Source organism: Syngnathoides biaculeatus, chromosome 10 (assembly GCF_019802595.1).
Source record: "Syngnathoides biaculeatus isolate LvHL_M chromosome 10, ASM1980259v1, whole genome shotgun sequence".
Classification (NCBI taxonomy): Eukaryota; Metazoa; Chordata; class Actinopteri; order Syngnathiformes; family Syngnathidae; genus Syngnathoides; species Syngnathoides biaculeatus.
Genome location: NC_084649.1, coordinates 25,105,771 through 25,120,599, shown reverse-complemented (window position 1 = coordinate 25,120,599; position 14,829 = coordinate 25,105,771). Strand labels below are relative to the sequence as shown.

At 44.5% G+C, this 14,829-nt stretch overlaps 1 protein-coding gene across 7 annotated transcripts in view; it reads right to left on the bottom strand.

Moving 5' to 3' along the window:
- The window catches only part of gli1 (GLI family zinc finger 1), a 66,251-nt gene that overhangs the window by 14,380 nt on the left and 37,042 nt on the right, over positions 1-14,829 (bottom strand). For 2 of the 7 annotated variants that reach the window (XM_061832551.1, XM_061832557.1), the window contains exon 2: positions 3,340-3,452. In XM_061832551.1, the coding sequence (XP_061688535.1) occupies positions 3,340-3,410 (71 nt within the window). In that variant the 5' untranslated portion in view covers positions 3,411-3,452. The other 5 variants (XM_061832554.1, XM_061832555.1, XM_061832556.1 and 2 more) reach the window with 5 other exon arrangements.

The following is a 14,829-nucleotide window of genomic DNA, read 5'->3' as shown; positions in this document are numbered from 1 at the left end:
GATTTCTTCTTGATTAATTTTGACACTCTGCAGCAGTTCGATCAGAAGTATTCATCAACCGAAACGTATTAAAATGTTTATTTTGCTAAATGTAAATTGGGCGGCACGGTGGAGCAGATGGTAAAGCGTTGGCCTCACAGTTCTGAGGTCCCGGGTTCAATCCCGGACCCGCCTGTGTGGAGTGTGCATGTTCTCCCCGTGCCTACGTGGGTTTCCTCTGGGCACTCCGGTTTCCTCCCACATTCCAAAAACACGCAACATTAATTGGACACTCTAAATTGCCCGTAGGTGTGATTGTGAGTGCGACTGTTTGTCTCTATGTGCCCTGCGATTGGCTGGCGACCAGTTCAGGGTGTACAACGCCTCCTGCCCGTTGACAGCTGGGGTAGGTTACAGCACTCCCCGCGACCCTCTTGAGGATAAGTGATGAAAATGCATGGATGGAGAAATGTAAATTGATTTTTTTTTTTTTTAATCAGCTAGCAATGAAGCCTAGAAATGACCCATAAATTGGAATATTAATGTTTGGGGGGGTGGGGGTTGTCATCTTTATGCACCTTGCAATCAGCGCGTGGTGGAACCCGCTTCTGTCGCCGGCAAAGTTCTCGAATAGGCTCTCCATCTGACCGAAGATGGATGCCCGGCATTCAAATGAAATAAAAAGTATGACCGCGCTGGTCCGGCCGGGGGGGGGGGGGGGGGGGGCTCGGCTGTGATGTCTCCTCCTTCCCACTAGAGGGCAGATTGTCATTGTTTTGCTCGTATCTGATGGCTAAGAAGCCCTCTGGGTGTTCCATTTCCCCGTCTCTCTCCCAAATTAGAGGAGGGAACTTTCCAGTTTCTCTCCGGAGTTGAACATTATTCCAAAAAGAGAAAACCAGCCTTTGGTTTTTGTCCCTCCCAAAAGAATCCTCTTCCCTCGGTCCATCCACCTTGTCCTAATTCTCCCATTCAGCTCTTTCAATCTTGTCTTCCCTACTGCAGCTTAATCTGCGCTCACTGATTCACGACCGCCCCCCAAACCTCCCCAGAACGCAAACCCAGCTCCCCCCTTTTCCTCCCCCGCCATTCAATCTGTTCAGTTTCTCGGTTTCTCCCTCCAACTCGCCCCCTTTGCCGATCTCCTCCACGTTCCTCCGGTCGGGCCCGTCGGCTCAATGCGGTAACCTGAGCGGGGCAGCGGGGGCCACGGGGCAGCCATGCAGAGCGCAGCGGGGGCCGGTCAGCCTGTAATTAGCAGCTGTCAGAGACGCGGAGTCCGCCCCGCAACCTGGGTGGCACAGGGGTGGGGGCAACCGAGGGAGGGGAACCAGGCTCGGCGGCGTTGAACGCTGAGCTCGCTCCGCAACAATTGCCGCCGCGCCCCGGCAGTAAAACGTTAAGATGACAATCCGAGCGGGTTTCGGCCATCTGCTGACGTGTCGCCACCACCTGCCCGGCGCTAAAATGATCACTTTTAAGTGTCACTTACATGCGACCTGAATGCTACAGAAGACCAGTTGTCGTTTTAAGGTCCTTTTGGTTAAGTTCGGTTTTGGTCGGATGAGTTGGATTCTGTTCCTCTTTCCTTCCAAGCCTTAAATTAGATTTTTTTTTTTTTTTTTTTTAAATTTCACAGTCATGTAATCAAAAATGACATCAATTGACAAATGTCGTCTCCGCTTTCTACAAAAACAAACCCAACGACCCTTTCAGCCCAGCGGAAACCTGAAGAAAGTCAGCAAGAACACATTTTGGAGCAAAAGCCAAACCAACTTTTATGAGCGTTTGGGATGTAAGATTGTCTCGAGGCTCCCTCAGTAAATAACTAATAAATAAAATATCGATTAAAATCCTCCATGCATTCCCTAGCAACAGAAGTTTTTTTCTGCCAATATTTCTGAAATCAGGCGGAACGATCGCTCAGCTGGTCAAGCGTTGGCCTCGCAGTTCTGAGGTCCCAGATTCAATCCCGGAACCGCCTGTGTGGAGTTTGCGTGTTCTCCCCGTGCCTGCGAGGGTTTACTCCGGGTGGGCACTCTGTATTCATCCCAAAAACATGCAACATTAATTTGGACACTCTAAATTGCCCCTAGGTGTCATCGTGAGTCTGGCTGTTTGTCTCCAAGTGCCCTGCGATTGGCTGGCGACCAGTTCAGGGTGTACCCCGCCTCCTGCCCGTTGATAGCTGGGATAGCCTCCAGCACTCCCCGCGACCCTCGTGAGGATAAGCGGCTAAGAAAATGGATGGATGGAGAGTTCGGAAATCAGGTCATTGGAATTTCTTGCGCTCTTGCGAGTGGGTCCTCTACACGGAGGCAACCAATCGGAGGAAATGAGGCAGACAAAGCGGATGCAAAACTGGGTCAAACAGAAGTAACTGTCAGCGGAATCTTATCTGGTCATTCTTATGACAAAATCAAGGTGCTTTTTGATGTTAAAATGACACTTTTATAGTAAGTCCATGGTACTGTATGGAGGTCTTGGACAAAACATGGGACCTTTCTAAAAATTCATCAAATGATTGTTGCTTTTTATGGGAGTAAATATGTGCCACCAGGATTTCACTTTTCAATATTAACAATTCGACCGACTACAATTGGCTGTCGACAGGCAGGGTTACTTCAGGTCAGACCCAAACAGCCAGCCAATCCAGTTACGCTTTCTTAGTATGTGACGTCACGTGACTAAGAAAGCGTAAACTGCGATTGGCCGGGTGTTCGCTTCTGAAGTAACCCTGCCTGGTGGCGCAGACGGTGAATTTCAGGCAGCGAATTGCCGCCGCTTGAATTGTTAACGTTGAAAAGTGACACTGAACTATAACTACTGAAAATGTTGACAACTTCATATTTCAAATGCAAATCCTATTTTCAGTGGCATTTCAAATTTACACACATTTACTTCCGTACTTACTTTTTACCCTCCTCATAATTGAGTAAGGAAGCCAATTAATATTAACTTCAATCCTAAGGTCTTTTTTTTTTATCCAATCAAAACCTGAAGAAATTAATTTGATGGAAATTGCATAAAAATGTGAAATTTTGAATTAAAATTGTCAGAAAACTGTGGGGGGGGGGCACGTAAGTCATGTGACTCGCCAAAATGGCGGCGCCCATGAAAATTCATAATGACTGATGGAATAATCTTCCCAAAACACCATTAAATGATGGAAGGTTAACCTCAAATTTTCACCGTACGTATGACATGAACTGTCGGATACATTGTTAATCCAAACCACCGGATGTCTCCTTTATTAAGGATAAGTCTTATCATATGCGGGTTGAAGTTTGAATGTGACATCAAAGATGCACCGAAAAATGAGCAAGCGTATGAAATACTCCTGCGCAGTATTTTTCTTACCCTCTGGAGGGCTGTCCGGGCGAGGTGTCATAGTGATACAGCGCCTGGTGCGGCTGCATGTCCACCGGCATCGGAGCTCAGAGACGGCCGACTGCTCCCCTCGCGCCGACGACCTGAAATGCAAAACACACCCGGCGGGTCGGTCGAGAGCGACAGAAGGACAAAAACTATTGCGGGACGCCGAGGACGTTAATAAGCAAACGAGAGGGAAGGCCTTTGCCGAAATTATTTTAAAAGCCGCAAATACATGACATGAGAAATGCAAGTAGAAATTAAAGTGGGAAAATGCAAAGGAACCCCCACGTGTACCGTATACAGCAGTGATTCCCAAACAGTGTTCCGGGGTACATTAGTGTGCCGTGAGAAATTATCCAATTTTGTGTAATTGCTAAAAAACAAAACAAAAACAAAAAAAACATTTATTCCAAGAAATAATGTATCGTTGTTCATCTATTACTGCCAGTGAGGCACAATGACAGACAGAAACAAAAACAAAATCCTCTTCTATTAGATGGCAGGAAATACAGACAGAAATTATTTTATCAATTTTTGGTGACGTTTACTTTTGTCAGTGTGGCGTGGGATTTTTCAATTGTAAAATATGTGCCAGGATATTTGATCTACAGGAGTACACTTTAAATTGGTATTTGATCTAATACTCTGGTGGGTTAAAAAAAAAAAAAAAAAAAGCCTTTAATCACTTGGATGTAATGATTTTTTTTTTTTATTTCCCTCGTATGATTGTAGTTGACCAGTATGCAGTATAATATATAATAATTGGGGGGGGGGGAGTAAATTCTGAATGTCAGACATGTCTGATTCCTTTTTAGCCCCCTTTGTGAAAAAATGTAATACTCACATTCACATACAATGAAAATTAAGTATATTTTCATCCATACACCGTAACCAATCTATACATACAGGTACATGGATACAAAATATACATACATATTATGAGTAATACAAAGTTTCCTAATGTGAAGATTGATTTTTCTTTTTTGTTGGGACTTGTGAATGAGAATGTTTTCCAGCAATGTGCATAAATTGCTTCAAAAGTATAATTTCAAACATTTTAAAAGGAAATATATATGAATATATATATATATATATATATACAGTGTATATGAACAATTTTTGGCCCATTCTATCATTGCTAGAACGATACAGTATATTTAAGATACCACGTCATCTATGAAGAAGAATACATACATACATACGATACAAATGTTTTCATACATTCAAAATTTTTGAACATCACCCAAAGGTCGGGGTTGATCACACACAAAAAGATTTGTATTTGTAATAAATACTGAACACGTCTAACTTTGATATGCAGTTGTTGGCCTCAATTGCCGGGGATCAAAAATCTCTCTTAACACCGCACGATAATCACGCAGACAAAACTTGCTACGCTATGACTGGCCTTTTGGAGCTTTTGAATGTCAGGCAAAAAAATGAAAAATGCTCAAATTTGATCCACAGACGACAGGGCAGGGCCGGCGATTTTCCCACTTTTATTGGGCCAAGGCACATATTTTTATATTTGAAAAATCCCACAGCCCACCTACAAACGAAAATGGATACAGCGGTCAAAAATGTACTTTCTGCCATTTATTTTGTCTGACAATCTATACCCCTGGTATGGCTATATTAACAAAGCCCCGTCATGTTCCATAAATAATCATTTTCTGACCAATTATGATCATTTCCTGCGACACACCTGAAGGGTTCTCTCTGCACATTGGTTGGGAATCACTGCAATAGAGCATTTTTTTCAATTGTTGCCTCTAATAATAGATCAAACATTAGATCGAAACTTACATTAAATCTATTTTCTTAGCCGCTTATCCTCACAAGGGTCACGGGAGTGCTGGAGCCTATCCCAGCTCTCAACGGGCAGGAAGCGGGTTACACCTTGAACTGGTCGCCAGCCAATCGCAGGGCACATGGAGACAAACAGCCGCACTCACAATCACACCTATGGGCAATTTAGAGCGTCCAATTAATGTTTTTGGGATGTGGGAGGAAACAGGAGTGCCCGGAGAAGATGGAAACTCCACACAGGCGGGGCTGGGATCGAACCCGTGTCCTCAGAACTGTGAGGCCAACGCTTTCCAGCTGCTCCACCGTGCCGCCCTATCTTAAACTATAATTTCAACTAAACGTACATTACACTTGAGTATCTTGAGATGAATTAATTTGAGAATCTCTCGCTCTCGCTATTTTCCGCTAACGACCCAGACTCCTCCCGAACATACAATGCATGCTTCTGTCTCCGTTGGGATGCAGCAATTTCACACACTTCCTTGATACCAATGCCCTTTGCTATCAAGACTCGTAGGGCTTTGCCGGTATCATGCGGCAATCTCGGGGTGTTTCGGTGTGAGAAATCCGAACCCGCTCAAGCTAATTCTTCCACTCAACAGTTATGACTCAGCTTCTCATGAAGCCGGAGGATCATATTGCCGCCGTTCATGTGACGAGCGTTAAGAAAAAAAAAAAAAGTCACGTTGGCACCGAGATGAAAGCGTCCGGCTGCTGTTGCCGGTAGCGTTATGTGGCCGCGCAAGTGTTAAATGGGCAGCGGGGACTTTGTTTAAGCCCCCCCGAGTCACCTTTGGGGATTTGGAATGTAAAGTTAGCAAGTGGCTAAATGACACGGGCGGCCCGCGGGCGCTAATTGCGCGGGTTCACCGCTGCCTTGCCGTGCATGCATGATAATTCGCTGCGAGTGCTAAACGGAGATCTCGCCATCCACTTCAGCTGTCCGGAGCTCGTAAATGCCACCGAGGGGGGGGGGGGGGCTCATTCTCACACACACACACACACACACACACACACCACACACACACACACACACCACACACACACACACACACACCTGTCAGACTTGCCAAAAGCGCTATCACAATATTGGAGTGTCTGACAAGTCTGGAGAGGCTGCGAATGTACGAGTCAGGAGTGGGTGTCTGTGTGTGTTTGTGTGCGTCCGTGTGCACGTCTTTGTGTGTGTATATCGATGAATCTCGCCGATAGACAAAACCACCCGCACACAAATTGTCACCGGGAGCTAAAGTGGGCGAATTCCATCAGATCGCACCGAGGAATCAGGATAAGCGCAATAATGGCCCGTCCCCAATGTGTCGGAATTGAACCGAAACGTCGATTTCAACCATTATTCATCCGTTAGGTGCGCCTTATAAATGACGAGAATGAACTTGGCGCGCTTTAGTTCTCAGTGGCTCAGTTACGTGCAGTGAATACTCGATTCTCGAACGTCTCCGTTCGCGAACAAATCGCTTTTCGAATGAAAATTTTGAGATATTTTGTGCTTCTTTTCGAGCGAAAATCGGTACTCGAACGCCTGCGACAAGACCCGATAATAACGTAATGCGCACGGGCCCCGACCAGCTGATCCACGACGCGCGTTGTTATTGTGTGTATAAAGCAGCTTCTGTACGTGGACATGGGAAATATCGATTCACTTTTCGAACAAATTGGTTCTCGAACCGCCTTCTGGAACGGATTGTGGTCAAGAACCGAGGTTTTACTGTATCTGGAACAACATTCAATGGTTGGCGTAATGTGGTTTAAGCTGAGATATGGAACACAATTTCAGAGTTAGATGATATTGTTTTGATTTAAAAATGTGCATTCATTTTTTATTTCCATCCCTTCGTGTTAATTAATATTCAAATTATTTTTAATTATTTAATTTTCTGATATAATGCCCATAAAATCTGGTGGTGGTGCTGCTGGGGCTGTTGATGATTTATGACTATTATTACGTTAATTACTCATTTAATTATCTATTTAAAAATTGTTGATATACTGTACTGCTCATCTTATTATGTAGTTGTAGGAAATACAAGTACTACCAAAAATTCATATCTTAAATAAAATAAAATTAAATGAGTTTAAAACCCTGCACACAACACTTCTTCGCCAAAATCTTTTGGAAAAATGTCTGATATAAAAATGACAAATATTTACCAAAATTTATTAGCTGAAGACTTTATAATTATATTTTTCAAAAATTCCTCTCAATTCTTCATTATATTATTTTATATGAATTTATATTCAGCAGTAATCATCTTTCTATCCACAAATGAGGTTTTTGTATGTAAATCTACTTAATATTTAGATAAATTAAAGACAGCAAACAAAACAGCTAAATAAATGTATGAAGAGATTATTTTCTCATGCCGAATATGAGGAGCCACGTTTTACAGATCTGAGTCTGCCACAATTGTATGTTGCCCTGCAGTCACACAACATTCGACCAGCATTGTCCTATTTTTGGCCAATTACTCATGAGAATCTCAGTGGAATTTTGCGGGAGGACGGCAGCACATTCAAGGCCTCAAATCAAAACGGCTGACTCAAGCGAGCCAGGGAATCAAAATCAAACAAATCTGCAAACCGACGCCCCGATTTTGCCACAATATAGAGCAACACCCGGATCCATATTTTGCAGTTACGTGCAGGTGGGACGAGGTTCACATGTTTGGCCTTTGTGGGCACACTTGAAGCTCGACACTCGTTCCAAATTCAGCTCACACGAGGGGGGGGGGGGGGGGGTGTCGAACAGTCGAGCTCCAAGCCGACGCTTGTTTATTTCATCTTTTTTCACCTTTTTGTTCCGTATTCTGCGTTGAGCAGACCTTCAACTTGTGTGATTCGAATACTGCAGTACGCAGGTGTCAAACTCAAGGCCCGGGGGCCAGTTCTGGCCCGGCACATCATTTTGTGTGGCCGCAAAGCCAAATCTAGTGCGTCCATGATTCTTGTAAAAACCTGTACCAATCTACATTCTGTCGTATATCATAAATGATAAAGCTGAGATATTACAAGCATTTTTGTGTTACCAAATGTGAATAGTTGATTTCTGATTCCAAAACGAGTTCTTAGTGTGATGTAAATATGATGAGATGATTAAATATTTTTGTTCCACAGCCATAATGGCCCTCTGAGGGAAACGGGAACAACAACGTGGCCAGTGAGAAAAATGAGTTTGACATTTTTGCTGGAGTAGAGAATACCAGGCCATAAATAGAGGGCTTCTATTATGGAATATGCACAATTTCATTGCTTGACTTTAACGATAAACGCGGATTTCCTTTTCTTTTCAAACTCGAAACGGCTTGAGAAAAAGTAGCCGGGCGCGACGCCCTAACTTTCCCCCTTGCCGTCATGGTAACGTAAGGCAGACTTGGCTTTGGCCGGTGTGACGGTCTGAGCGCTCCCCCGTGCTGAAAAGTCTCCTTGTGATGGATGCGCATGCGTTGCTAACAGGGGAACTCTGGGCACGTAGCGGACGCTAACTGGGAAATCCCCCGGTCTCATAGTTCCCCTTCTAGTACATAGAGGTAGCTAACATACGTTATATCCTAACCTTCAAATAAAAGTTGATGAAAAAAAGATATACACACATATGTACGTTCGCTGTGTTCGTCTTTCCGAGAACCTCCGCAGCGAACGTCAACACTCGGCGATAAAGTTGTCGGATGGCACATGTTTTGAAGCACGGATGGGGATGTTTCAGACTGGCCGGAAGTTTACAAAATATAGCCACATGCGCGTTAAGCACAAGGAGACTTTTCAGCACGGGGGAGCGCCGGTCTGAGCGTCGACTCGTTTGCGTGAGACAAAATCGTCTGTATCGTCTGAGAATTATGCTTAGAACTGTGCTGTTATTGTTGATCCTTGAAATATTTTGTACATTTCGTCAAATGGGAATTGTTATAATCTGCGAGCGGGTGGGGACGGGGGTGAACATGATTTAAATAGAAAAATACAAAAAGTGCGTCGGCATAATTCACGTCAGGTGACATTTCCCGTACATCATCAAACCCTCCTTCCCGTTGGGGCCTCCGGAGAGGAAAGACGTTTCCTCAGGTCACCGCTCACACGGGACTGAATGGTCAGGACCAGCAACCCCCCCCCCTCCCCCCTTTATTTTTGTGGGCTTTGAAAACGGATCTGACCCTCATATTTCCTTGCACACTTTGCAGAAGATCTTTTTTTTTTTTTCCCCATCCCCTCATTTGCGAAATGTCAATACAAAGCATGCGCGTTTACGCGTGCTTACCGGATCAGGTGTCCCCGATTCTTAAATCTTGACTGTCGTTACATAAAATAGTTTATCACAAAATTGCAGGAGTGGATTTTGCAGACAAACGTGACGCAAGTTTTTTTTTGTGCAGTGGTCTACCGGTGGGAGCAGTTAATTACACATTTGTACTTTATGGAACTGTGAACTGTCATCAAATTTTTGCGTTTACCGTCAGCGTAAATATGACGGTTTATGACTTAAAATGTCCGACACGCAAAATTTAGCAAGGAACCGACCGCCACACCCTCAACAAGACACTGACTGAGACTCCTGTCGGTATTTTCTTTACAAGGTGACTTTCCAATTGTCCTTATTTCATTCGATTTGTCGCACTTTCGTTGCCATTCTGCTTAAAAAGATAGTCAACGCGATCCCAAAGTCAGGTTTTGGCAGTTGGCCACGCTGGAATCGAACCAGCACACCTCATGCCGTCTCAATATAGCTGCCATACCAATGGATATCAGAAAATCCATCCATCCATCCATCCATCCATTTTCTGAGCTGCTTATCCTCACACAAATCACGGAAGTGCTGGAGCCTATCCCAGCTATCATCAGGTAGGATGTGGGGTCCACCCTGAACTGGTCGCCGGCCAGTCGCAGTGGGAGGAATTCTTTAGTTGCTATTCACTGATGACCGGTTCACCTCTCACTGGAGTCAACTGGGATGAATCCCTCACCTGCAACTTCCTGTAAACAAGTGACTGCAGAGGAAATAGGAATGCGGGATGAATTCCTGATGTGCCATTGATTGGTCACCAATTTGGAGTACAGTGCACAGTCTACCCTACTCATTCTGACCAAGAACAGTCTAGATATTGGTAGATAAATGAGTTATTATTTGCGTCAGAGCTGTTGCCAAATACCGTGGGAGAGAAACCCCGACTTGGGACCAGTCTGAGGTGTAATCCACTTTTGGTCAAGTGCCTAAACTCACATTGAACAGGATACCCTGCGTAAAAATATTCGGGATGGATGGGGGGATGCTTATTTGTGTCAGGACCGTTGGTGTAGCGGAATGGATTTTCCCACCTGTAGAGTTGGTTGGTGGACGTCCAGTCCAGGGTGCAGCTCCCCTCCCATCAACTTGTCTCGACCGACCCTGACCGCCAATCACGGTATCGAGAATAGCGGCTGCCGTGGCGGGTCATTCGCATCATCCCCAGCAGAAGCCGACTGCGGTTTGTCCCGACACGTCAACAACGGCTGTCGAAATAACTGTGACGGGCCACAAGTTCAAGTTCTCTGCAATGATTGTGTTCCCCGGCTGCCATCTTTTCTCGACCGTGTATCTCTGTCTACTATCTCCCGCTGCCTCCACCCTCATTCCTCGTCGCTCCCTCTCTGAGCTCATTCCTGCTCTCCCGCCCTCAATCCCTCGCTCCCCCCCCCCCCCCCCGTCCTGGCGGCAGTGCAGTCGAGGTGGGTGTTCTCAGGGCTGTTATGACTTAGGGAGACGATAATGGTAGCTATAATGTAGCCAGCCGTTCCTTATGTGGCCGGCCTTGCGGATGATGGTGTTGTGTTAAGGGCGGAGGGCGGGGGAGCCTCAGCCAACCACGGGGGCCAGAAGACCCTGCCCTTGCGTTCCCTTTACTCTTCTCCGCCCTCCGAGCCACTGACATTTTGCGGACCTCTTGTTTTCCTTCGGTGGTAAACTTTGTTTTGAAATTCTGGTTTTGTTTTGCTAACCCCACCCCACCCCGACACAGACTCTCAAGGGCTCGCCCCCCCCCCCTTTCTTCCCCGTTCACCCTCCCCTTCTGTTTTTACCCCTATAACCCGGCGGATTCCTCACAGTTGCTGTAATGTGATGGGATGGCCGGTGGTGGGGGGTTCACGGTGTGACCACCGCAAAGGCCACTGGACTGGAGACATCTCCGTAACGTACGATAAGCCTCGACCCGCTGACCCGCTGCGGGCCAGATTAGCGTCACATCGACTTCCATTGTTGAGCGTCATGAAATAGACTTTAATTCCTTTCTTTTTAATTTTTTTTTTGTTTTTGTTTAGCCTGACACAATATAAAGGAAACAGCATTGTGAAAATGGATTTGAAAAAATTGCTTGGTTTTGGATTTTGGTACCCTGAAATGAGTGAACCCTAAAATCTTGTGCAGCTTTTGTGACAGATTTTCCTCAGGTTTTCAAATTCCAAGAATTTTAGATTTTTGAAATACATATTCCACTCTAAATGCTTTTGCACTTATGAGGTATCGTTTTTGTCAACATTTTCACCAACACTGTAACTCAACTTACGTGGGAACAAACTTATTTGTTAAAAAAAAAAAAAAAAGAGCTGTCACTGGTCCAATATTTTTCCGTTTTGAAACGATAAAAATGTGTGATGAAGACTAGATAGCGGCAACTCATTTTACAACATGCGGTAGTCTGGCAGATAAACAAGTTTTCAAAAAAGGATTCAAGCTGCTTCAAGCGTGATGAAAAGCTAACAACGAACACAAAACTATAACTGGCTGAACAAAAGTAGCGCCAATGTCAGCGTTACAACCCTGTCGCGAACGAATATTTCAACACAAATTGTAGCACTACATGCAGAGAGTTTATTAGAATACAGTAATCCCTCTGTACTTCACACATCACTTTTTGCGGATTTAATGTATCGCGTTATTTTTTAACCCCCCCCCCTCCCCAAAAAAAAGACTACTTTACAGTTTTTCACATTTCACGGGGGGGGTTCTGGTCCCCAAAACCGCAAAAAATGAGAGATTACTGTACTCACAGCCATATATTTGACTAATTACACTGTAGTTTACTCCGTCACTTAGTTCTCGTTGTGTAATTTGTAAATATTTTACTGCTTCTATGACCGAGCGCACCAGATGGATCATAATGTCAATGGGCATTTAATCATGAAAAGCATCCATTTTCTGAGCCACTTATCCTCACAAGAGTTGCAGGAATAGCTGGAGCCTATCCCAGCTATGATTGGGCAGGAGGCAGGGTACAGCCTGAACTGGTTGCCAGCCAATCGCAGGCCACATGGAGACAGGCAACAGTCGCAATCACAATCGCACCTACGGGAAATTTAGAGTGTCCAATTCATGTTGCATTTTTTTTGGGATGTGGGAGGAAAGATGAGCGTGGTCACTGAACCAATTCAATTTGTGAGTCAAAAAAACCACAAAACAGAGTTTTGAGGGATTTTTTTTCTTTTTTAACTGCTTCTCTCAACGAACACAAATATTTTTGTTCGGATGTAATTAAATGATTTAAAAACAAATAAAGGTGAGGGAAAGTGTTGTCATAATCCTGAATAGTGTCTTTTTTTTTTAGCATTGCTCCCTCAGGTTAAAGAACACCGCAAATCGTCCCGTGTTGAGTAAAATGAGAAAATACTAAACGCTAATGTTTACCCGAGCGGCTTTTGTGGCTTAGCGCAGTCGTCGGATGGGCTAATTCACACCTCGGCTGTTCGAGTATTGTAAACAGCGGGTGCTGATTTGTCTGCGTTGGCCTTCTCACGCTGTCAAAAGGAAGCGTTGATCCCTTGTTGCTACACGGCCAGAGTGACTGATGAGAGATGATGCGACGGCACTGGAAGATTTTGCTCGTGACGATAATCCAACGGTAGCGAGAGGAGGGCGAGATTTATTTCCGGTATGCATATTGTTATAACATTGTTCTAACAAGGTAATAACACTGTGCCATCATTTACAGTATGAGGGCTCTTCAATTTTAAAACTTCTGCACTGTAGTATTGGGGGGGGGGTGGGTTGTACTTTTTTAAAATTTATTTTACTTTTTTTGCAGCTTTCGAGGTGTGTATTTCCTAAAATAACTTTTTTAATGCGGAGATTTTATGACTGTTATGCTCCAAAATATTTTTTCCAATCTGAATATTATTCTGCTATATTTTCCAAGATTTTACATTACTATATTTCAAATATTTGTCCAACTTTTATTCATTCTTTTAAGTTTTTGAACTCTGAATTTCATTTCATTTATTTTTTTCCCCCAGATGGAAGGTTCATAAATATATGAAGGTGTATTACTTGCAATGTTTGTTTTTTTTTTCTCAGCGCCAAAGTTTCATAACTCCATTAGAATCCCATTAAAACTTTGAGGTGTGATTTCTGTCGCCGCCCTAGTGTCAGCAGTAAGAATTACACCAAAGCTTTTGTTGCTTCGAAGTGACGTAGGCTAAATTCTCGGCCGGCCTGGTTCCAACCTCGCACGCTTTCTCCTTTCTCCACAGCTCAGTTGACCTGCGCACAGTCCAAATACGGGTCTACCCCGTTTGTGGGTAAAAAGCGTCATTTTTGTCATTTTAGAGCACCACCAAGTGATCCAGTCAAGGACTGCATTGTACAGTCAGCATAGAAAAAACAAATACTGTAGGGTTAACCAGCCGTCTACTCTTGGACTGGCTTGAGTAAAAAAATCCTTTTATTTTTCTTTCAACAAAAAAAAATAGTTGTGGGTTATAGCTTTGAAGCCATTTTTTTTTTGGATGTAAAAAAAAAAAAAACTTTTCATTGTAGCTTTCCTCGTGCACGACTTCAATGGTTCTGTGCAGGCCACCCAGCCGTCGAGCCGCACATACCTGCGGTTTCCTGCGGCCCGCCCCCCTCCGGCTCCCCCTGACACGCACACACAAGCGCTAACTTTCTTCCCTGACGTGTCCGACATGTATCGGCAACGTTGGCGCGCATCTCTTCGTCTTCCCTATTTTTTTCCCTTAAAAAAAAAAAAACCCAAAAAAACCCAGCAACTTTTAACATTTATTGTTCCAGATTTTCTTTCTCTTTTTTTTACTTTTTTTTTTTTGGGGGGGGGGGTTTGTTGGTGCTTTTCAGGAGTCAGGAACAGATTAATGGCATTTCCACCCATTGCAGATGGAAAATATGATTTGGGATATGATATTTTTCTCTCCGTAGCCATTTTTTTTTTTTTTACCTTGTGCTCCAACCCGACCACACACACACACATTTTCTTCGCCGACATGTATCAGCGACGTTGGCTTGCCGTGTCATCTTTTCCCTTGCTGTGTATTAGCCATGTAGTAGCTGTGTATTAGCCTGCTAGGTATTAAAAGTATTCCTTTGAACTCCTTTTAAGGAAGCGCCGCAGGAAAGGGGGCTGGGGGGGGGGGGACCGCGGCGGAGGGTGGCGGGATTGATAGATGGATAAAGCAGACGAGGAGAGGTGGATTCGCGCAGCTGGCTCGCAGCTGTAGCCGGCAGCTTGCGGTAACGCTGATCTATAAACAACGAGGAGAGGAAGAACGGGGGGAGGGGTGCAAAAAACCGAAATCATAAATCCTCCAAAACGACTACAGGGAGTCCTCGGACGTTTCGTCCCCTCGTCCGCCATTTTGTTTGGCTAATGCTTTGTGCGTCGGGAGTATCTTCGC